Here is a 23,004-nt window from a genome sequence, read left to right on the forward strand (position 1 = left end):
AGGGACTCCTGCCATATCTTGAATTCTAAGTTATACTAGCGGATGGCAACTCCCTTGCAGAGAGATTATCATGTAGAACTAAAAAGTTTACCACTAAACCTTTACAGCCCCGCCTCTGGCCCCCACCACTTCCCAGATAGAAAATCCTATGGCTAGCAACCTGGTTGTCTGGCTTGGGCAGAAGCTGGAAGAATAGCCAGCACAGGGAGCCCTAGAGGAGCTGCTGGGACCCCAGGGTGTCTGGGACTAGAAGAAGGGAAACCTCAGAACACAGCAAGTAGGGCATGAGTTGAGTTTACTGTTGGACTGTCAATGGTCATTACAGATGTACAGTGGATGGAGCACCACCCCCACCCTAGTCTGTCGCAGGGTTTCTTACAGGGTGTCACTTTCCCATCATAAGCAGGACAACTCAGTACTGGCAATACTGTTTTACTAAAGACCTGGAGTTGCACAAACAGTTCTTTAGAACATAAGACAAAATGGCTTCATCCATCAGTTACGCTGAGCATTTAGAAGAGGCAAGTATAAAACAGTTCTGCTTCTACATGATAAAAATTCCATAGGGTGCCATGATTTAAACAGTATATTAGAGCTGAGAGCCATCTTCCTTGGAATGGCTGATTCCCACAAAGGGGGGAAATGCAAGTTGCATGAGGAGTCAAGTATCTTCACTTCCAAGTTCATTTTCGTCACAAAGCATCCTGTCACTGAAGCAGGAGAAGGAAGTCACAGGACTGTTCGGAATTCATCGAAAATGAAGTTAGGCACATGTGCCTCAGCCACCTGGAATATTAGGCAGAAATTAAATTATAGCATTGTCGCTGAAGAAATTCACAGTTTTACCTATGAAAGTTCAGGAAGTGAAGAGATCTGTTGGAGGGAGGTGAAGCACTGGAGTGACACAGGTAACTAGGAAACAGCCCTTTCACTGCTGGTAGCTGGTCTTAGTGTCTCCGTACAGTGTACCACGAAACCGACACCTCCACAAGCAGGCTTGGCTCCTAAAGGCATTTGGATCTAGGATTATGCCAATGAGATAGACAATAAGGAGAAACCTGAGGCCAGAGAACAGGAAGGCCTTGAAAGGCCTGCATTATCTGCTTTTAGTAGGAGGACAGTGGCATGGAGGTGGGGGTGGGGGAACGGAACAGGTGATCTCTGAGCTAGATTGAAGTTTGAAACACTGCTATGTGTGTGCGTGTATGATAATGAGCATACAGATCTTATTACAGACATTTAAATAGAGACTTAAGCACGAGGTTAGGGGAAAAGGGGCACTCAGAAGCAAGACAACCAACTGTGGATATAGCTCATGATGGGAAGGGCTGATGGACCTTGCAATTTCATGCTACTTCTGCAAAATCTGTGCATACCCTTGCACATGTATTGGTGACCATCTGCACATGTATGTATTGTGTATGTTAATCTCTAGCAGGTAAATTCCTAGCAGTGTAATTTCTGGGACTCTGGGTAATTACACCATCGAAGCTTTAAAGGACAAAGCTAAATACCCCTTAAAGGCTGAGGTTGCTATTTCCCCATTCACACCACGAAGCATAAACCCACGAAGCATAAACCCAAGTACAGAGCCAATGTTTCACTTGAGTCTAGCTTGGTTTGCACCCTGGATTTAAGTAGGGCCAAGCCTTTCCCAAATATTTACACTGCTTGTAATTCACTAAACTGCCGCTCCACTAAGTACTGCACACTCACAACGTTCTAAAAGATCATCTTTGGCTTTTGTTATTAAAAAGTGCCTTCAATTAAGAAAAGGCTTTTAAAAAAAGATGTATTTATTTATGCATATAGGCTGTGGGACGCTTCCAGAGGTCAGAAGATATCTTGTGGGAGCCAGTTTTCTTCTAGCACATGGGTTCTGGGACTGAACTCAGATTGTCAGGCTTGGTGGCAAGTACCACTACCTGACAATCCATTTTGCTGGACTCTATTCTTAACCTATTAATTTTTAAAAAACAAAACAAAAAAAATCATTCCTTCCAGCATTTTTATGGGTCTTTACATTTCTTTCTTTCTTTCTTCTTCTTTTTTTTTTTTTTAAGAATTATTTATTTTATGCATATGAGTACATTGTAGCTGCCTTCAGACACACCAGATCCCATTACAGACGGTGGTGAGCCACCACCTGGTTGCTGGGAATTGAACTCAGGACCTCTGGAAGAGCAGTTAGCACTCTTAACCACCGCTGAGCCATCTCCCCAGGCCAGGTCTTTCACTTCTTAACTCAAACTTTCCTTTGTGTTTAAACTTCCTAAGGTTCATATTATTAAGGGCAAAGAAGAAACTCCCTAGCAGGTAAAAAGTAGTCCTTCATTCCTAGAAACACTGGCCACATATAGCACTGGCTGTGGCCTGGACTTAATGTGCTGTGGGCACTTGGTGTGATGGAGAAAAAGAACAAGTTTTGTTCTGATGGGAAGAACATGTCATTTTCCCCTGGCCAGTTAAGAATCCCCTCCCTGCCTGCTCACCTCACTGGTTGGCCCTGAAGTGGGTGGAGAGAGGAGGGAGACAGAAGTCCTCTACTGAGCACTGGAGAGCAGGCTGCAGCAGTGGGAGGGCTGAGGCATCTGCTGAGGACCTATAGGACCGCAGTCCTGGTTCGCCCAGGGCTGCTGTCCCTACAGCCTGTGGCTAGGTCACTACTGTGAGCTTTTTACTGTCTCTGGCTTACCCTTCGGGGAAGTTTTGTGTACCGAACATAATCCTCCAGGAACAGAAGGGCACCCACAGCATCTGCAGGCATCTCAGGCATCTTCTGGCTGTAAAAGAAGTCTGGGTCAGCTGGCTGCACTGCATGTTAACATGCCCTTACCTGACTAGTGAGCAGTATACCATGTCTGCAACACACCCACAGGGCACCCTCTTGATTCCTATGAAGTAATTAACCTGCTTTTATTTAGGAACCAACCCTGCAGGAAACAAGCTAACCAGGAGCTGTAGATCAGGGGTGAAGGCACCTGCCTTTAAGCGTGATGGTCTGAGCTCCATGCCCAGAACCCACGAAGGAGAGGAGAACTGGCTCCCCACAGGTTGTCTTCTGACCTCTGTATGCTTGCAGTGAGTGGAACATATATACACATGTACACACACAGGCAAATAAATGTAATTAAAGAAAAGCAAAGCCAATCCTAACCTTGTATCTGGCTTATAATATGGTCCTGCAGTCTGTCTAGAGTCTGGACAGACAGGTCTACACTCTAGAGTCATCTCTCGTTGATGTCCTTCAGACTCCATGAGGCAATCAATGCCTGTCAGCTCCTGCGCTTCCCCATCCTCTCAGCCTTCAGCTACATTTGTTTGCACACCCATTTTAAGTAAATGAGCAACCAGGACTGGTAGTACCTGCAATCCTACCTACTCTGAAGGCAGAGGCAGGAAATTTCAAATATAATGTCCACCTGGGCTATAGACTGAATTCAGGGCTGGGCTGGGAAACAGTGAGACAATGTCTTGAGGAGTAAAAGGAGGGCTGGGACATGGCTCAGCTTCAGAGCTCTTGCCTGATGCATATAAGGTCATAGCATAGCAGAATTATCTGCTATGTTGGCAAAAAACCCCTAATGGCAATCTGCTAACTTCACCTTCAGCCAGGCTGACCCTTTCAGGCAGCAGAGAAGGGAGCAAAGTAGCAGAAATGGAAGGTTTATACGTTTTGTTATCTAACAGCAACTTGTGATTCCTGTCTTGTTATACATTTTCCCCTGGCCTGACAGTGAGGAATCACCCCCCTTCATGTGTGAAACGTGTCCTGGTGTGGTCACACTGAGGAGCGTGACTCTCTTTTGGTGTGGGGAGCCATGTCTTAGCGGTAGAGGAGCAGGAATGCAGGGCTCACTCCACTCTGAGAGCCAGAGCCAACATGACAGAGGCACAGGTCTGTGCTTGCTTTCTCATGGTATCTCCTAATCTCTGTCAAGATCCAGTCTTACAAAACCCCTGCCAGTACAGCTACAGGGCATTTCTTGGCATTGGGGGACAAAGGATAAACATTTGGGTGCTTGCTTCTTGGGCAGGTGCCCCAACTTGGTTGTAGACCTGAAGCACCATCCTCATTCCTGTCAGGACAGCAATGAGAGGGATTTGTCATGAGAGGCTGCTGTCCCTTTTTGTGATATTAAGTTTCACTATTTCTGACTGGCCCTCCATACCTTGTGCACTGCTCCATTGTGGAGCGAATAAACTGGCCGATCAGTGCCAAGAATTGCTCGGTGTACCGGGAGTGGAACTGCTTCAGCAGAGTGAGCAGGCCTAGGACGAGTGGTGGCCAGTCAACAGGGTCGGCAGGTTTCCGGCAGACCATGCCTGTGAGGGAACAAGTTACAACAGCCAGTGAACTACTTGCTTTTGACAGCGTCCACTAAAGGTCAGCCCTCATCAATGTTATCACTGCTGGCAGGGGAGTATTTTAGGTTACCTCTTAAACTAGCCACGGGGCTGGTAGAACATTCTAATGGTCTGAAGGGTTTAGTTGTTATCATTACTGCTTATTTTGTTTTGCATTATTAATACCCTCTATGATAGAGACTTAAGATGTACACTAATGTGAATAAGAAAACAAAAAATCACCTCAAATTGATGTCAGTTAATGGCAGCATGGCATTCTAGATACCCAGAAGCATCTTACTAAATAAATTCAGCTAAAATCCAGGTTAAAATGCTTTAAAACTTAATGTTGCACAACAGTTTTGAGTGTTGATAAGAACAGAATCCACTGAGGTCAAGTGAGTGGAAGAAGGATGGCTGAGATGAGCCTGCACACCACGCTCTGGTCCCCCACCTGGGACATCTGTAAAATCTGGACCTGCCTGCATGGCTATGCTGAGGAGGGGTGACGTTTAGGGCTGTCGGGTTCGGGGGCATGTGGACATGTTAGATGTATAGCACCTGCCTGCGAGGCTATACAGCTATGCTCAGCAGTGCTGCCATGAAGACAGGTCCGTGCATCAGCACACAGTCCAGACGGTTTGACCGCCAGACGATCCACAGACTTTCTACACAGACAACAAGCAATTTAATGCAGAAAGAGAAATCCTGTTAACATGATGCTGAAACTGGATAGCTTCGTGGAGGGGAAAGGGGAAGAAGATGAACCCGGCCCCCACATTACACCAGAGACAAAAAATAACTTGGATGCTTCATAAACATAATGTAAAAGCTAAAACTACAGATTTTCAAAAAATGAACTGGCAAACCAAAGTCTTCGAGAAAACATTGAAAAGTCACAGGGTCCTCTGAGTGACACTCTTTTTTTAGACCGAAGACTCAGTGTCCCACTATCATGGGATGGTCTTTAGTTGGTTCCACCACTATGAACAGGCGAACGCAGTGCTTGTGAGCACTGGTGGGAAGGGGCCAAGGCAGAACTCAAGTAACACTGTGCCTCCCTTCCATAGCGAGAACTGCTCAAAGGGCCATGCCTGACAACTGGTGGCACTAACAGGAACTGTCAGAGGAATGAGGCCTAGAACTCGTGACTGTTTTTGAATGAGAGGAATAAAAAACAAACCAAAACAACCACCACCACAAAGACAAAACAAAAAAAGAAAACCAAAAAACAAACTAAAACCAAAAACTTTAAAATGTTAGGCCCTAAATAGAACCCAAAATTTTACTTTAAAAACATTTTAGGAGACAGGAAGGAAAGTAAAGAAGAGATACATTTTGAAGTGTTTAAGAATAGAATACAGTCTTGCTTGTAGAAATGTTCTTATAGTGTTACTGAATGAATGGCTGTAGTGCTAGGTGCTTTTAAAACCAATTAAGTATTATAAAGCATTTAAAAAAACACCCTGCTTAGTTAGATGTAAAGTCTAGAGACAGAGGATGAACTGGGGCTCTCCTAGGTAATTACAGAGATGCTCACAGTAAACCAGTCAACAACAATGAGTAGTACCATTAGCCAGGACACCCACACAGAAACTTTGGATGTGTTTGTATCAAATGTTCCAGCATGTAATCATGTGTACATTACAGTCGGAGATACTCAAGCATCAGTCCCTTCTCCTTCACTACACTGTAACTTCTATGATATAGTCTAGTTAGGCAGCAGCACATGGGCACTTGTATGACCAGAACATGCACATAAAGAAGTTTCTTTCCCACCGAAATCAGCTATGCGGGCACAGACTGAGCAGAACCAAGTAAAGATGCTTCACATTCTGCAGGAGGCAGGTGTGCCTGGCTGATTCGGAACCCACTGTGTACACTCCATCAGTGACACTCTACTGCAGTGGTGCAATGAGACTATCTCATTCATGGGTGTTTGGTTATGAAAAGGTCTGATGTATGACACAGCATTATAGTCAGAACTGTGTCCTCAGACATTGATCTACTGCTTGCTTATTACAAAGCAAAAATTTGGCATCCATCATACCTAGATTTTTGTTATACTGAAGTTTTGGCAACTGCGCGATCAAAAACAGAAAGTTGACGATCGGGAAATAGGGTAAGCGCTTCGTTGTAATGTAAATCTGAAAAGACAAAGATAGAAAGAGGATAGTTTCTTCATCTTACAGAATACCACAGAACACAGTTTCAAACACAAAGCTCTGATATGCCTTTAATTTGCTTTTCTGACACCTCCAAAGTGTAGTTCAGGACAGATACTGCCCTTCGAGACCTGGCCCTGACTTCTGAGGGACATAAGTGCTTTCTGGAGCTTGGCGTTATTTGCTGCTTCTGGAGATTCACTGACCTGTGCTCTGCACACCTACATGCTTTAGCCCTTTAGCTCTCCTTGGAAAGAAGAACTCTGCTCAGAGACTAGAGTTCCCTCACCCACAATCCTCTTAATACCACTTCTAAAGGGAGGGGCAAGAGGTGATGAGCAAGAGTGACAGTGGCCAGCGAAATCAAGAGCAGTGAAACTGTGGGCTAGAACCAGGGCTCAGCAGCTGACCATGGCTGTGCTTCAGAGGAGTCAAGTTTGGTTCCCAGCGCTGACAAGGTGGCTCACAACTGTCCTTAACTCTACTTCCAGGGGACCTGACACACCATCTTCTGATGGTCCTGGGTGTCAGGCACACATGGGGTACACATACATACATGCAGGCAAATACTCAGAGTTCATCTTAAGAAAGAGCAGTGAAGGAGATGTACAGGCAAAGGGAAGACCCGGGCGGCAGAGAGCAGAGCGCGACAGCCACGGCTGAGGAAAACCCCAGTCCTCCTGTGTCATACGCTTTCCTCAGGCAGTCTCCCTCCCAGTTAACATGGCAGAAAACTCAGGGCAGACAAAGCCATGCCATCCCTCAGCTAGTCTTCAGTCCACAGAAGACAAGGAAGCACGCTGATTCAGAGCCCAGGCTGGACACTGGCTAGCTCCCCCATTAGTGAGGAGACTGGGAAAGTCCTGGATCCCTTCAAACCTCAGGCTCCTTGCCCAAAGATGGCCCTTTTTGATGGGCCTCCTTAGCACAGAGAGCTCGGATGTCAGCTGCCCTTTAGGTTTTCATCTTAGCTTTATTCTGGGACAGGATCTTATTATTACACTTTAAAAGTTTGCAAAGTAACCAGAGTAACTATCTAAAGTGGTCACCTTTCCGCATCAACACATGTAAGTATTCATGCTAAGGAAGAGACATTGAAAGTACAGATCAGGACAAGTACTGCCCTTCGACACCTGGCACTGACTTCTGAGGAACATCAGTGCTTTCTGGAGCTTGGAGCTGTACAATGGGAGCCCCGCACTTGTAATTGCAATTCCTCATGGTCACCAGGGGAAGTGCAAGCAAGCCAGAGTCCTGTGACCATCCAGGCCCCAGGTGAACCTGCACTGACACTTCCACTTCTCCAGAACCCTGACCTAAGTCACATCAGTCTCACAGCCAGGGAGGTGACATCATTTAGAAAGGTCAGAACCTTTTCTAAAGGGGGATCTGGGAGCTGAATATAGGTTTCTGGAATATTTTTGCAGTGATTTGTTATATAGACAAACTCACCTTTTATACCACACAGCCCTGTAACACCCCCTCTCCCCAACCCAATTTTATATTTTAGTCATTAACCTTATTCAGGGGGTTGTGAATGCCAGCTGCCTCCAGATAGGCTGTGATTTCATATAAGAGTGTGTTATCTTCTTTGGGGTAAGGAAGTGAAGGGTCCCGATAGTGGGCTTCGATGTCAGCCAGGAGAGCCCTAATGGAGGAGAGAAACAGTGACAAGCATGAGTGGGCAGCTAGCTGAGTTTATACATCTGTAACCAACTCCTGTCCTTCTGCCTCCCGATCCGCAGGCCTCTGACTGCGTATCACTGTGAAATCTTACCTAGAATTACTATCTCTTGGAGTCAAGTTAAACCAAGTGGTTTCACTACTGAGATTATGAAAAAAAATTATTTGCTTGTGTGTGCCTGTACGTTTGTGTGTGCCTGCCCATGGAGGTCAGGTGAGGGTCTCTGATCCCCTGGAGCCTGAGTTCCAGGTGGTTGTTAGCCATCTGACAAGATGCTGGGAACCAAACGCCGGTCCTCTGAAAGAGCCAACGAGTGTTCTTACTGCTGAGCCCCTCAATATTCAACTGTTTTTATGAACTGGCTAGAATGTTTCTTTTTTATATTTCTTTTTTTTATTGGATATTATATTTACATTTCAGATTTTATCCCCTTACCCCATTCCCCCCCACCCAGGAGCCCCCTACCCCATCCCCCTTCCTCCTGCTTCTATGAGGATGTGTCCCCACTTACCCCCCTACTCCCACCTCCCCACCCTCAAATTCCCCCCCACTCCGTGTCCAGCCTTTATGGGACCAAGGTTCTCCTCTCCCACCTATGCCCGACTAGAATGTTTCTAAGACTTATTTTCTTTGAAGAGGTGACTTTGAGAGGGAGAAACTTGGATTGTTTATCTGCGCAGAAAGAAATGAGAAGCTGTTTGATGGGGAGCAGTATGTGTGTACCCCAGGATATGTTAGCCTGCTTTCCCCTGCTCTCTGGGTAACCACTGCTTAGTTCTTTAGAACTAAGAATCTGGAGATTCTATTAACAACAGCTAAGTTGGGACACGGGCTTACTAGTGCTGTGTATTATGTGAGCAATACCTGCTAAAAACCCAAAGACCTTAAATGAGTAAGATGTGAACCTGGGTGTTGGGCCCCCAGGCAGGCAGCCAGGGCCCACAGGTGGCTGTCTCAACCCTGGCACTTACTTATTGAGATTGTCCAGAGCAGCTGCCAGATGTCTGGAATCAAATCGGCAGGAAGAGTTCAGCTCATTGGCAATCTGTTGTCTCAGGATCTGCATCTGTCCAACCTGAGAATGAGAGAGAGAGAGAGAGAGAGAGAGAGGGAAGAGGTGGCACCTGGGGCACCTGAGAGCAGACAGCAGTATGCAAACCAACCTGAAGAGACTTCCAGGGATGTACCTTTGGCTGTCGCCTGTTTGCTATACTCAGTCTCCCAGGTAGCCATGGCAACTTTGGTGCACTCTAAATGCCTCTGGCTATCCTCTCTGTAGCACCCAAGCAACAGCCACACAGCAGCTTGACATCTGCAATAACCCGTTGTTAACACCAGGGAGCAGTTCAGGTCAGGGGTTTCTCTGCACCCTCACTTATACAGTAGGAGACTGGATTCTAAAACAAGCTGCCTTCCTTCCATCTAAATAATCAATTGTCTCATTTGTCTTTATTCCTCATTTCCTAAGACATGTTTTATTCATAGCATATGAATAATTTATGTGCCCAAAAATTCCTGCTTCTTGACATCCAGGCAGACAGACACAGTGGGGAGAGGAACAAATGCACTGCTGTAATGCCATGAGGAATAAACTTGGTCAGTAACTCGACAGACCAGAGCATTGCATGAACTTGGAGGAAAATTCCCATTTCCTTGTTCAGAAGCACCTCTGACTGGAGGCAGTTCAGAAAGAACACATTTTCTTGAACACACAGGAAGCTATGGGTCCATCCATGAAAAGCCTCGTCAGTGGCAGCTCCAGAAAGAAGGATAAAGGAATGAATGGTGTGGGAAATAAGAAGAAATCATGGGGTTCAGCTTTAATGACAAAAGGAAGGAATGGGTTTTCATAAACCATAAAGTCAGGAAAATAATAATTTACCAACTACGGTGTTGAGTATTCCTGTTTTCCAAAGCATACCTTCATCACACAGTATTGATTACCCTGCCCCCATAGCATACCTTCATCACACAGTATTGATTACCCTGCCCCCATAGCATACCTTCACCACACAGTATTGATTACCCTGCCCCCATAGCATACCTTCACCACACAGTATTGATTACCCTGCCCCCATAGCATACCTTCACCACACAGTATTGATTACCCTGCCCCCATAGCATACCTTCACCACACAGTATTGATTACCCTGCCCCCATAGCATACCTTCACCACACAGTATTGATTACCCTGCCCCCATAGCATACCTTCACCACACAGTATTGATTACCCTGCCCCCATAGCATACCTTCATCACACAGTATTGATTACCCTGCCCCCATAGCATACCTTCATTATAGCCTCCAGGTAAGCGTTCCAGATCTTCTGTGTTTTGGTGATGGCAGAAAGATAAACTTTACTTGAATTTGCTGAAAGTTAAAATATAATCTTAATCCAGTCAATTCAGGAAGGCTACAGTACCTTTCTGTCTGCCTTGGGGAGTCTCAAGACACTTACCTACTATGCTTCTTAGAGGACTGACAGCGCTCATGAGCGTTTTTAAAGTTTCTTGAACAGTTCTCTCTCTCAGGATAATTTTCTGAAACATACTGATGAAATTCTACAAACAAGAAGTCATAATCAAAATGTAAACATAACAGAGCAGCACTTGTGTTAACTCAGATGCTGTGTAAACGTCACATGTCTAGGTTACATGGGCCCAAATGGGAAGGTAGCAGGTACTCAGGTTTCTACTAAGGGCAGAGGCTGCAGGGAGGACTTAGGCTTCAAACACAAGTCTTACTTTCCTAAGCTGAAATTAACTAAAGCAATGTACCTATAAAATTACAACACTGGCCAAAGAAAGAAGTTGCAGCTTACTCTAATTCTTATCTATCTAGTCCAGTCATCCATGCTTCACACAGTGTGAGAAGTCAGAGAGGACAGTGAGGTTAATGTGTCAGGTAAGACCTGCTATTCTTCCCAGGTAGAAACCAGGCATGAGGTCTGCAGCAGTCTTTTGTCTGCTTGGCAGGGCTCGTAACCACCAAGGTGTGTCTGAATGTTTCTAGAGAAGCTTAATAGCAAAGGGAAGACTCACTCTGAACAGGGGCAACTCCTTCCCAAAACCTAGGGTTCAAGACTGAGTTAGGACAGAAAGTTTGCCAAGCAGATGTCCATCGATATCTGCTTCCTAGTTACACAGGAACAGTGTGACCAGCTGCCTCATATTCTTGTGACCAATCTGGATGCCAGGCCTTCTCTACCATGACAGACTAGAGTCTCAAAGTGTGAGCCAAAATATAGCCTTTCTTCCTTAAGTTGCTCTTGTTGGACATTCTACCACAGCAATGAGAGAAGTGACTGATGTGGGGCCCAGGCTCACCTGAAGCTCCTTCACAATCATGAAGCACAGAAGCCTGTCCAATCCATTCAGACCAAAAGTCCCCAAGGTGGTCTGGATTTCTGAGAAGAGGCGGCTGCTGGTCACTTCTTGGTGAGTTTTCATGTCATACCAAGTGTTCAGCTGGTCTATGTAACATGTCATTCTAAAGCAAAAGGGAAGGTTGGGATAGAAACTGGGGCATCCAAACCCAGGTGACTGGCCACATGACTCTGTTTTGGAGTCTTACTAAGTAGTATGGTGTAACCTGGGCTCGCACCAGTCCCACCTCACCCTCCTGATGCTGTGATTGCAGGTGTGAGTAGGCACTGCTGGTTAGGACTCGTGTCTCCTCACTTCTGGCCAGGCACTCTATCCTGTCTGCCCGATGACTGCTCAGATGCCCCAGGAAGTGGATAAAGCTCAGCTAGGCCTCCTTTCCCTACTGCATGCTCCTTCCTTGGTTTTATTTATTTCACTGGGCTGCGCTACTACTGGGAACCAAACTGAGAAGACGAAGTTAGGTTCAGCTACCATGTAGGAAGACCTAAGGCCCAGCTGCCTTTCTACATGATGTTTTATAAAATTTCCATAGACTGGGGACAAATGAGAACCTAGTACCAATTTGGTAGAGAAGAAGCTTAGAGTCTTTGAACAGAGATGTGAGAGGGAAGATGGAGCTCATTAAACAGCAGATGCCTATCTTCTTGGCACCTCTCAGTGACTCTTCTTGGTCTCAGGAATGCAGTATGATGACAGCAGTGGCAAAGAACGCCATCATCTACTGAGCACTCAGTAGCATCCTGTGTCACCCTCGTAACAGCTCTGTGAAATACAAGCCAGCTAACCTCCATTTTAGTGAGGAGAAGATGAAGGGCCAGGTAGGCCTGCTCCCAAGATTATATAATCTCAAACCTTTGGTTCTCAGGCTGTTGAAGGGCCCTGAGTGACTACTAGTGAATCCTCTAGAAGGCACAGGTGTCCTCCTTTTAGGTCATCACAACAGGTGTGGGGTAAACTAGTCTGCACAGGTCAGACAAACTCTACATACATGGGCCTCATGTTATAAACACCATCATACACCATACATACTGGGGCTTAAGAAGGAGCTGATAGCCTCAAGAACAAGGAAGTTAGACTTGGAAGTAAATGTGATACATCCTTAATGCCCAGGCGCAGGGTGTCCTGTTACTCGGTGCTAGCATTTTGAATGTGACACTTGAGAGGAACCTAGCTCTGATGATGAATTCCCAGCCACATCTAATCTCTGCTGAAAGTATGAACAGGTTATTAGACAGGGTAGATTTCTACAAGGACTCAGTGATTCCAGCCACCTACACAAAGGACTATTTATTTTCTTGCCTGTGACAGAAAGAAAATATATCTGCTAGAAATCTCAAAAAGTCTATCTATAGTTGACTGACTTTCATAAATCTTGAGGAACAAAAGAAGCTGAGACTAGAAGGCAGTATGGAGTGTTTAGGGATATACTTTCAGAGAGACAAGGGTAGGTGGGGAGAGAAAGGAAGGTTCCTTTCTCTCTGGGAAAGCCCACCTTTCATGAGCCTCTGTCACATGACAGTCACACAAGACACGAACCTGCTCTTTCCTCAGGTGGTCATCACAAACTTTCATCTGAGGCTCCAAGGAAGAGGAAATGGGTTTAGCTGGATTTACTGAGCGACACTATGTTGCTTAGCAACAGTTTTAATTATATGAGATTCTCACCCAGACCCTGCTGAAGGCTGAACTCATGTGACAAGGGCACAGATTCACTGCACACAAAGCTCTATGATGTGCCCTTGACTAGCATAGTGCTTTAGCGACTGGGGCTTGGCATGATCCAGGTACATGCTTTTGTGTCTGAATTTCTTCATTTGTAAAGTGGTAACAGCAACAAGGCCTGCTGTCTAAGACACCAAGGATGTAAGGAGTGAGCATGCAGATTCGGGGACATGCTGAGGGACGTGAGCCAGTGCTCAGTAGATAATGGCTCTTATTAAGTGCTTGGGTGCTGGACTAAGAAGTAAGCATACCATCTTTAAAGGCCAGCATGAGTCCGCAAGTCCAAGACTAGGACTGAGGACAAGGGAGCTACCTCAGTGCCAGAGCAGGGTGTCAGGAGATCCGAAGCTCAGCCATACTCAGACAGACTTACTTTGGGTCTGTGATCCGCAAAATTTCTCTGCAGAGCCGACCAATAAACGTTATAGACTCATCCACAGGCACGAACTTTGGGATTGGAATATGAGTGGATTGGTACATACTCTGCCAGTCTTGAATCTAGAAAGCAAAACCATAAATGTCGAGTTCAATTCTGATAGTGTAATTTGCTATCTTTTCTTTACAAGCTTCTTACAAGCTGTTCATGAAGAGGAACAATTAAGTGTTCCTTGGTTTTGAAGAGAAAGAATTTTAAATCGCCACCAAAGGACTTCCCAAATGCTACACAAAACATAAAAAAGAGACAATCATTGAAAAAGGAAGTAAGGGCTAGAAGTGTGGCTCAGTGGGTAGAGCGTGTGCCCAGCATGAACCCGGGGTTCCACCCAGCACCTCTTCAGCCAGGTACAGTGATGCAGGCCTGTAATCCCGGCGCTAGGGAGGTGGAGATGGAAGGACAGAAAGTTCAAGGTCATCCTTGGCTAGATAGTGAGTTGGAGGCTAGCCTGGGCTGCAGAAAAGTGAGAAATAGAGAGAGACAGAGAAACATGGTTTTCTGTCTTGTGAGTTGAGATGGACAATGACATCTAAAGATGTAAAATATCATAAACTTCAACAATCTTTTGAAAGTGTCACCTGAATGTGTCAGCTTTGTTAAATGCTGTGTAAAAGCAGTTGCATTTGAATTTGTGGCTATTTTGTGGTCCACAGGATTAAAAAAAACAACTTTCATAGCTATTTTTCAAAGAAGATACACATGGCCCATAAACAGAAAGCCATTAGGGAAGCAGACATCAGAACCAGGCCCCTTCACACCCCAAAGACTCAGAAGTAGACAGCAGCAAGTGCTGCCTGGGGCATGAGGAGGCGGACGCCCATGCCCTGCTGGAGGGATGGAGGCCTGCAGTGCTGCTGTGGACGGACTGGAACTTCCTCCATAAGCCAAACAGCATCATTCGGTCAAGAGTGGTCCCAAGGCTTCCACTCTCAAGACCCTGGGTTCTAACAAACAGAGCAGCTGATGCTAAGGCCACTTAGTGCCATCTGCTTTCTCCTCACACAGAAAGCTCCCTTAGGCCAGGGTCCATGTCCACTCTCCTTTTAGCCTCAAGTCTCTGAAAGGTGCTCTGCAGAACCTAGGGGTTCTTAGTAGCATTATTTAGACAAAAAGCAACAACAACCACAATCACAACAACAAAACTTTCTTGTTGGTATTGCCGAGATATGGAGTGTGTATTTTAAATATGAGAGAAAACAGATATAGTCAAGAATTTAAAAAACTTGTTCAATACCTTTGTTCTTAAGAAGTTATTACACTCTTGTTCCACATTATAATTTATAATACGAGAGACTTCCTCCTGCCAAATCTTCAGACCATAAATGTTGACATAGTCCTGTATATACTCGAAAGAACGATGGAATCCATCCATGGTGGCTCCCAGCTCTTTCAGCTTGGGCATCAACTCACTTGGCTATTCACAAGAAGACAGGAAAACTGTCAGCAGGAGTAAGCTGTCAACACTAACACCTCCTTTAGACCTTAAACTACACACTACAAGATTTTAGTCATGTTTTAACCATAGTCAAAGCTTTAGAAAGGTTTCCTTCTGCAGCTAGGTTGACTGCCAGGCAGTGCTGTTAGACACTCTAAGAATAGACACTCATTTGGGAAGGACACTCATACAAAGGATACAAAGATGAATACTGATGATTTCAACAGTATCAATTTATGAACACATCTAACATTGTACATCTAACACTTAAGTTGAATTTGTTTGAAGTGAAACATTCCTTACATAAAAAATTTTGGCCTATTCATTTTTCTCTTTAGAAAAATTATCACACTTTTAAGTAGGTAATTGCAATATATATATCCCAGTCTTTCCAGTCTCTATCTGCTATATGGTAAACAAGTTCTTTGGACAGAAAGTAACTCTGAGTCATGAGCACCAATTCAGTTCTTAAACACAGGAGAAGCAGGGAGGAGAGAATTCATTTTAAAAGGGATTTTTTTTTTTGGAGTAGATTATAGAAAGGATCAAAAGGCATGTAAATTGTTGTCACCACAAAACATATTGAATATGCAGGAGAGAGAAGAACCTATCTTGTTCAGAATGGTGTTCCAGTGCACACTGTGAGCTGACTGACAGGTCCATTCTGGGCATTTGTACCTTGGCACGAGGATTGAATATCAGTCCCCGGTGGAGGGCGAGAGCCACGCGCTTAACCAGCTCTTTCCTTATTCCATCTTCCAGCAGCTGCTTGGGATCCACCTAAGTGCAGATCAAAGGCATTTGATGCCCTCAGGAAAAGGCAGGCCAGGAAAACCAGGGCGAGGGCTAGAGAGTCTGCAGTGCAGCATTTTCCTATGTCATCGCTAAGTGATTTACATTTTAAAATTCTGTCCCTAATCATCTTTAGAGGGCAGGCTGAATTGTTAATCCTGTTGCCTCTACAGGACTCCATTCAGCTCACTAAGTTTCGTGATAATTTCATAACATATTACCAAGCTGGCAGATACAGTTTTTAACTGCTTTACATTTTAATCATTTCTTACAGCCAGCAGGAGATGGTGAGATGAAACTCCAAGTTTATGTCATATGGTTGTCTTTAATTATGAGCAATCAGGGTTATAATGTTTCTTTTCCCTCCATCAACAAATGGGTAAAGGCAAAGGTTTTGAGCAACACAAGATAGCCACATTCCTTCCCGTTCCACATGTAATTACCAGACAACCAAACAAATCATCACAGGCCACAGAGCATCAGCTCACCCCTTACCTTGATGATGCCCACCAGAGTCGTTTTCATCATCAAGATGCCCTCCGTAAAGATGGAGATGGCGTGAGTGAGTTTGGCAACCTTGAAGAGAGAGAAGGGGGATGAACTATGGCACAGGAAAGAGTCCTCACGCCTATGCAAGGCGAAACGACTGGCCGACAGTCCTGCACTGTGCAAAGGCAACAGGAAACGTGTGTGGCTGTGTAAAGGACAGTGGTGTGCCTGTGCCTGGGATGGACGTGAGGCTCTGTGGGGGAAAGTCACTGTCAGCGCTTCTCATCCGTTACCACAGCACTCCTCTGTCTGGCTTCTGTTTTTCATGTCTCAACTTCAGAACTGGCCTCAAGATAAGCTGCAATACCAGCTTCCCGAGCATATTAGAAACATTTTTCACTTCATATTTTTAACTTACGAAAGGCTTATTGAGATGTAACTGTAGCTCGAGTAGCGTGTGTACAAAGGAGGAATGTGGGTGTGTAAAGTCCAGGGTGTGTAACACAGGAAGAACAAAGGCAATGCCAGAATGTTCACAAGAAAAGAGCTCGTGTCTACAGAGAACGTGGGTGAGGAAGGCTCTCGGGGACACTAGGGAAATGTCAAGAGCACTAAAGACTGCAAGCCGCGTTACGGCTGAGAGTGCAGGAACACAACCACAGGTGCTCTGCTGTTCCCTGGGATAAGCAGGAGCCACTGGCTGGGGATGTTTCATGCTTTGGAGCTTCACAACTCAAAAGACAGAAGTCAGAGGGTATGGCACCTCGTATCGCGGGCCAAGCTGAGCATAGTCCCGCAGCTTGTCCTTGTCCAGGCGGGTAGGCACTTCAATGATATCATGGGTCTGAAGCTTTATGATCTTCAGGAGAGATGTGAACATGCTTTCTGGAATGATCTGCAAAACCTTTGATGAAAAGACCAGGAAGAAACGCAACTGAGTATCTATACTGGGTTTTTGTTTTTTTTTTGTTTTTTTAAAGCTGATGAACAAGGAAGATGAGAGCAAGAAGGTACCAGTGTGTAGGACAGCAGTTTGACAAGGGGAAATGCTGAGAAATTTAAAGAACTATCTTGAAAACTGTTAGAAGCGTGCTGGACATGTGGGACACACCTTTAATCTCAGCACAAGGGAGACAGAGGTAGGAAAATCTCTTGTGAGTTCAAGGCCATCCTGGTTCACATAGCAAGTTCCAGGGCAGCCAGAGCTGTAACATAGTAAGCAGTCTCAAAACCAAACCAAACCAAACAGCTGCTAGAAAGCACACGCTCACGCTTTCCCACCACTGCCCAGGACGTCAGTAACACGTAGGGAAGGGCAGCCAGTGCATGGACAGACTGACTTTGAACTCAGACATGGCTGGGTCCTTGATCCATTACAAATGACTGGAGCATGGACTATGATTCTCCTGAAGACTTGAGCTAGGTTCTGGTAAGAGAATGTGAACTGTGATGTGCCTCTGAGCAGCCAGCTCTGGCCCTGAAGAGACCACATCACCTCTGCTCCTCAGCTTCTGCAACTCTGAGGCCAGAGCATGTGAAAGCCAGCGTGATCTCCTTAGAAAGCAAATCTCACTTGCATGTCTCCAGCTTCAGCAAGAATATGTTTATTTTGGAGAATTGGAAATTTCTGGAAAGATAGCTAAGGAACAGGAAGCTCCACCAGGAATTTGTTTATTTAAGTAAACAGCTAGGCAATAAAACTCAGCCAGAGGCATTTCTTACCTTTCTCACGTATGACACCAATTCTCCTGAATAATACTGAGACACACTGAGTAGGTCAGGGCTATTTGCTTGATTAATCCGTAGCAGGGGAAGATCAAGGGCAGAGGCAAGCTGAAAAGAAATAATACATATCTGTTTCTTGCTTCATAAATGCCCTAGAAACCTCTTTTCCCAAAGTGGAATTTACGATGCCACATTTGTGCTTCACCCAATAGAGGAAAACAACTGGAAAGCCTTGGCAATGCCTCAAATAGGTTCTGACAATACATTCAAACCCAAACCAAAACCCCACAGCCATCTACTACTAAGGCAGTGTCTCCCCCACTGACAGCTGGCAGCAGCTGGGAACTCCTGAGACATGGCAGTTACCAGACCCACCACAGACTGACTCAGTTAGCAATGTGGGGGTGCGGTGGAGAAGCTGCTGTGCTAGGTAACTGATGCACCCCGAAGCTGGAGAGCTGCTACTTCACAGAAGCCCTTTGCACTCAAGACTCCTTTTCACCTAAGAAACTGCTCTGTGGGCCCCGTACATAGGTCTATGACACAGGCATACAGATCAAACATATACTGATAACAAGCCACAGATTTACTTTAAACCATACATACTTTCACCATTCATTAAAGACGAAAGCAAATGTGCATACTAGTGAGATGGAGATTCATTTTTACATAAAGAACTAAACCTTGGCTGAACATTTGATGCTCACTCTGATGAAACATTTCATAAATGTTTAGTGCAAAGTGGATAGCATTGTGCCCTGACCAATGACAGTAGAGCAAAGTGATTCTTTCTTCTGTCAGAGGATGGATGTTGCCATTCCCTGCTTACCTTTAGGAATGTGGCTCTGAGTTTGGTAACCATGGATGGGTTTACCCTTATGCTTTCTTGCATGATGGATGTGAAACTGTAAAGAGGGATGGACACATGGTAAGCAGATAGACCTCCTCCTTCATCACAGGTAAACATTAGTGTGTCCATATTACCTGTCAATTAACTGCCAGGCAAAAGAAAGGTCCCCGACAATCTGCATTGTGATCAGGACTTCCTCTTTGATGTTGATGGTCCTGATCATTTGATGGAGAAACTTTCGAGTGTCAGCAAGAAACTGGCAAACTTGTAGATTTGATTCCAACTGGTGAAACTCCTGAACCTATGTTACACAAATCCATTTAATGAAACCATTCAATACATCTTCTCCTTTAAAAACACTTCAAATAAAGTACAGCTCTCACAAATTATTTCTTGACAAGTTTTTCATTTCAAATTAAGCTTGAGAAATCTATAAAGCAAGTTCTAAGAAAGTACACAAGTACCTAGGATTGGAGAACAGTCTCAAACTCTTATCCCATGCACAGAGACTGTGATGAGTTAGCATGCTCTTCTTCCACTTGAGAAGACATAAACACAACCTGGGAAACTTTTCTTCCTGAGTGTGCCCACACTAAGACTAGTAAGTTACAGCACAACCGAAGTGCTGCTACAGTACACCACGAGGTTCCTGCTGTTTCTTTAGTGTCCTCACATTTTCATGTGTCACTCAAGAGGCCTGGACTATATGCCTACATAAATAAGGCAAACAAACAAACAAACCAAAACAAAACAATTGAGGTTTATGAAGCTGTTTATAGTCGTGCTATAGACTAAGAAATCTCCAAACAAGTTTCTGGAGTGAGATGCTCCGAGCTAGCTGGAGGTATAAGATGTAGTTGCTATTTAGTTACCATCAGGATAATCTCAAAGAAATAGAAAAAAAAAATCCGAAGAAATTTTGGCAAATGGAAAATATTAATTATTCTAATAGATAGATAGACTATAGCTGATGTTTTGAATGATGAGTCTGAGATGATTATTTCATATTAACAGACAAAAGTTTAAGAATGGTAGGTAGAGTAACTTCTTTGGGTACAGTCATTTTTGAGTATATAAAGAAATATTAAATATTCCAGAAAAAAAAGTTGACCGTTTACAAGGATAATATCATTACATTACCACTCTTAGTTTTTGTTTACTCTAGTATTTTCCACCCAAGGTACACATTCTTTACATACCTAAAAGATGGCACAGACCTAAAATTTTTTTGTTTTTACACCTTATCACAATCTCCTTAATATTTCCAGACTATTTTCCAGACTATTTGGCTTTTAAAACACATATTTACTCAAGTTCAGATTCGTGGTACTTGCTATAGCTCTACTTGTGCTGACCACTCAGTTGTTATCCTAATTGTACAACCATGAGTGTGATACCACAGGGTTTGCTTCTGATGAAGTATCTTCTTAGATATATTTTTATGAGCAAAGTATTGCATGGATCATAACCTGCAACTTCTGACCTAAGACATAGTTTCAAGATTTTAAAAATTATTCTTAACTGTGTGTGTGTGTGCGTGTACACGCATGCATGTGTGTGCATGTATGAGTCTGTATGTGAGCATGTGTATGAGTGCAGGTGCTCACAGAGGCCAGAGGCATCAGAATCTCGGGAGCTGCAGTTACAGATGGTGTGAGCTGCCTGACCAGGTGTTGGGAGTGGACCTCGAATCCTCTGAAAGCGCAGCACGGCATACGCTCCTAACTGCTGAGCCAATGCTCCAGCCCAAGTACTGTGGTTTAAAAAGACTTTCTTACCTCTTCCAAAGCTTGTATTAGTTGCACAGTTTTTCTGCCTGCAGCAGTAGAATCATCATAATTTAGAGACAGTATTTGTTTTGAGATCTCTCTGAACCAAGCTTGAAGATTTTCTATTAATATAGAAACAAGGAAAGCATATTGAGACCCAGATTCCTGTAGCTTTAACTCAGCTTGTACAAATGTAGGTTGCATAGTACTTTTACCATGTAACTAACATCACTCCCAACAATTCTCTAACCACCAGCAGCAATGTGAAGGCATGCACCGAAACAAGATAGGTTAAATTTCTGCATGAACAGCCTTGTTTGTGATACTGACCACTAAAGAATTAACGGAGGCTCATACTTCAGTTGCAAATGGTAAGTGCTAAGGTGCTCACAGACACAGAGAGGGATCAGGAGGGCACTGACTGTTGGACAGGACATGGAGTTACTGAGGAGTTTTCTGGAGAAGTGAAGGTGGATAAAGATTTGGGTTCTCAGGAATCAAGAAGGCTATCTATCAAAGTGTAGGACAAACACAAACTGAGGTTTCTCAGAAAGGAGGAGACCAACAAGTCAGAACTGTGAGGTACAAGCAGAGAGTTGTGGAAATTCTGGACAGTAAGGGGTGCCATTAATATTTAAACTTTAATGGTTAGAGTGATGGTTAATCTTGATCGTCAACCTGATGGGTTTAGAACAACCTATGAAACACCTCTGGGCATGTCTGTGAGGCTTTTCCAGAGATGTTTACCTGAGGAGGGAAGACCCACTCTGAATGTGGGCAACATCGCATTGGCTGAGACAGACTTAATAAAAAGCAGAAAGTGAGCTGAGGGCCAGCACTTCCCCTCTCCTCTTCCTGACCACAGAGGCCTCACACCCTGCCTCCACACCGGCTCTGCCATGGTGGGCCTCCCTCACACCCTGCCTCCACACCGGCTCTGCCATGGTGGGCTGTGTCTTCAAACTGTGATCCACAATAAGCCCTCTCTTCCCTAAGTTTGTTTTGCTAGGTATTCTCTGACAGCAATGAAGAAAGTAACAGCTAATTTCCAAGGCTTCAATAATATAAACACTTATCTCAAACACACCCATAACTCCTCTTCAGCAATTACCATTTTTCTCCACTCGGGTTAGTGGCTTCACCCCTGAAAACACGTCAGCAAGCTCGGTCATCCGCTCGGAGCCCTCCTTCTTGTAATGCTCCCACTTGGATTGTTTCTCTGAAAGCATTTGCTTGAACATCTGTTGACAGGATGGAAAGATTTATTTACTTAAGAGAAAGTTCAGATCAGACAGTTTACAAAGAGATCCGGATAAATCCCAATTTACTTTAAAGAACATGTAACTGAGGGCTGGAGATGTGGCTCAGTGGGTAAGGTGCTTGTGGTGCAAGTAAGAACCAGAGTTCAGAACCCTGGAACTCATATAAAAACCAGGCAGGTGTGGAGGCAGAACCAGAGTTCAGAGAACCAGAGTTCAGAACCCTGGAACTCATATAAAAACCAGGCAGGTGTGGAGGCAGAACCAGAGTTCAGAGAACCAGAGTTCAGAACCCTGGAACTCATATAAAAACCAGGCAGGTGTGGAGGCAGAGATAGGGGATCCCAGGAAAATCCTGCTAGCTACACTAGCGGGTTTGGTAAGAGACCATGCTACACACAGACTGACTGAAGTGACCTAAAAGGCAGCCAGCATCAACTCCGGTCTCCATGCGTGCACACCTCACACTACACACTGACACGTGAGAACACCCACACAATGTTAGTTTGTGTATACAAAGACTCACAAGAAATTACCACTGACCCTGACACCATTTCTTAGTATCACTATACTACAAATCTGAAGTGGAAAGCCGGACAGCTGTTCCCAGGCTGGCTGCACAACCTGCAGGGCTTCAAATGTGTCCAGTTCCCAGGCCTTGAAGACTCAATTCAGAAGGTCTTGGGTAGGCCTGGGAATCAGCACTTGAAAATGAAATTAAATTTGTGACCATTGCCCTATGGTCTTTTCTAGAGAATAATTCCCATGATTTCAATTTAGTCATGGGGGGAGGGTTATCATCCTGCCAGAGGACAAGGTAACGAACCAGATGTAAACGCCTTCTTGCTCTCTTAGATGGCAACTCTGCTTATTGACTTTCTCCATGACATGTAAGCCTATGCAGAATAGAGTTGGCTAGTGGAGAAGACGTATCTCGAGACTGTT

At 44.6% G+C, this 23,004-nt stretch overlaps 1 protein-coding gene across 1 annotated transcript in view; it reads right to left on the reverse strand.

Moving 5' to 3' along the window:
• Positions 1-278: 278 nt before the first annotated feature.
• Washc5 (WASH complex subunit 5) overlaps positions 279-23,004 on the reverse strand; it is a 50,861-nt gene continuing 28,135 nt past the window's right edge. Inside the window, exons 11-29 of the mRNA XM_034517538.2 lie at positions 21,912-22,041; positions 20,810-20,922; positions 19,166-19,332; positions 19,011-19,086; positions 18,179-18,289; positions 17,220-17,360; positions 16,463-16,543; positions 15,854-15,955; positions 14,975-15,154; positions 13,678-13,802; positions 11,523-11,685; positions 10,655-10,757; positions 10,487-10,566; positions 9,168-9,271; positions 8,031-8,160; positions 6,398-6,494; positions 4,173-4,326; positions 2,696-2,783; positions 279-786 (exon numbers count right to left, since the gene is read on the reverse strand). Coding sequence (XP_034373429.1) covers positions 730-786; positions 2,696-2,783; positions 4,173-4,326; positions 6,398-6,494; positions 8,031-8,160; positions 9,168-9,271; positions 10,487-10,566; positions 10,655-10,757; positions 11,523-11,685; positions 13,678-13,802; positions 14,975-15,154; positions 15,854-15,955; positions 16,463-16,543; positions 17,220-17,360; positions 18,179-18,289; positions 19,011-19,086; positions 19,166-19,332; positions 20,810-20,922; positions 21,912-22,041 — 2,202 coding nt within the window. The 3' untranslated portion in view covers positions 279-729. The remainder of the gene's footprint in view (positions 787-2,695; positions 2,784-4,172; positions 4,327-6,397; positions 6,495-8,030; positions 8,161-9,167; positions 9,272-10,486; positions 10,567-10,654; positions 10,758-11,522; positions 11,686-13,677; positions 13,803-14,974; positions 15,155-15,853; positions 15,956-16,462; positions 16,544-17,219; positions 17,361-18,178; positions 18,290-19,010; positions 19,087-19,165; positions 19,333-20,809; positions 20,923-21,911; positions 22,042-23,004) is intronic.

Source organism: Arvicanthis niloticus, chromosome 13, assembly GCF_011762505.2.
Source record: "Arvicanthis niloticus isolate mArvNil1 chromosome 13, mArvNil1.pat.X, whole genome shotgun sequence".
In the NCBI taxonomy this organism is placed as follows: domain Eukaryota; kingdom Metazoa; phylum Chordata; class Mammalia; order Rodentia; family Muridae; genus Arvicanthis; species Arvicanthis niloticus.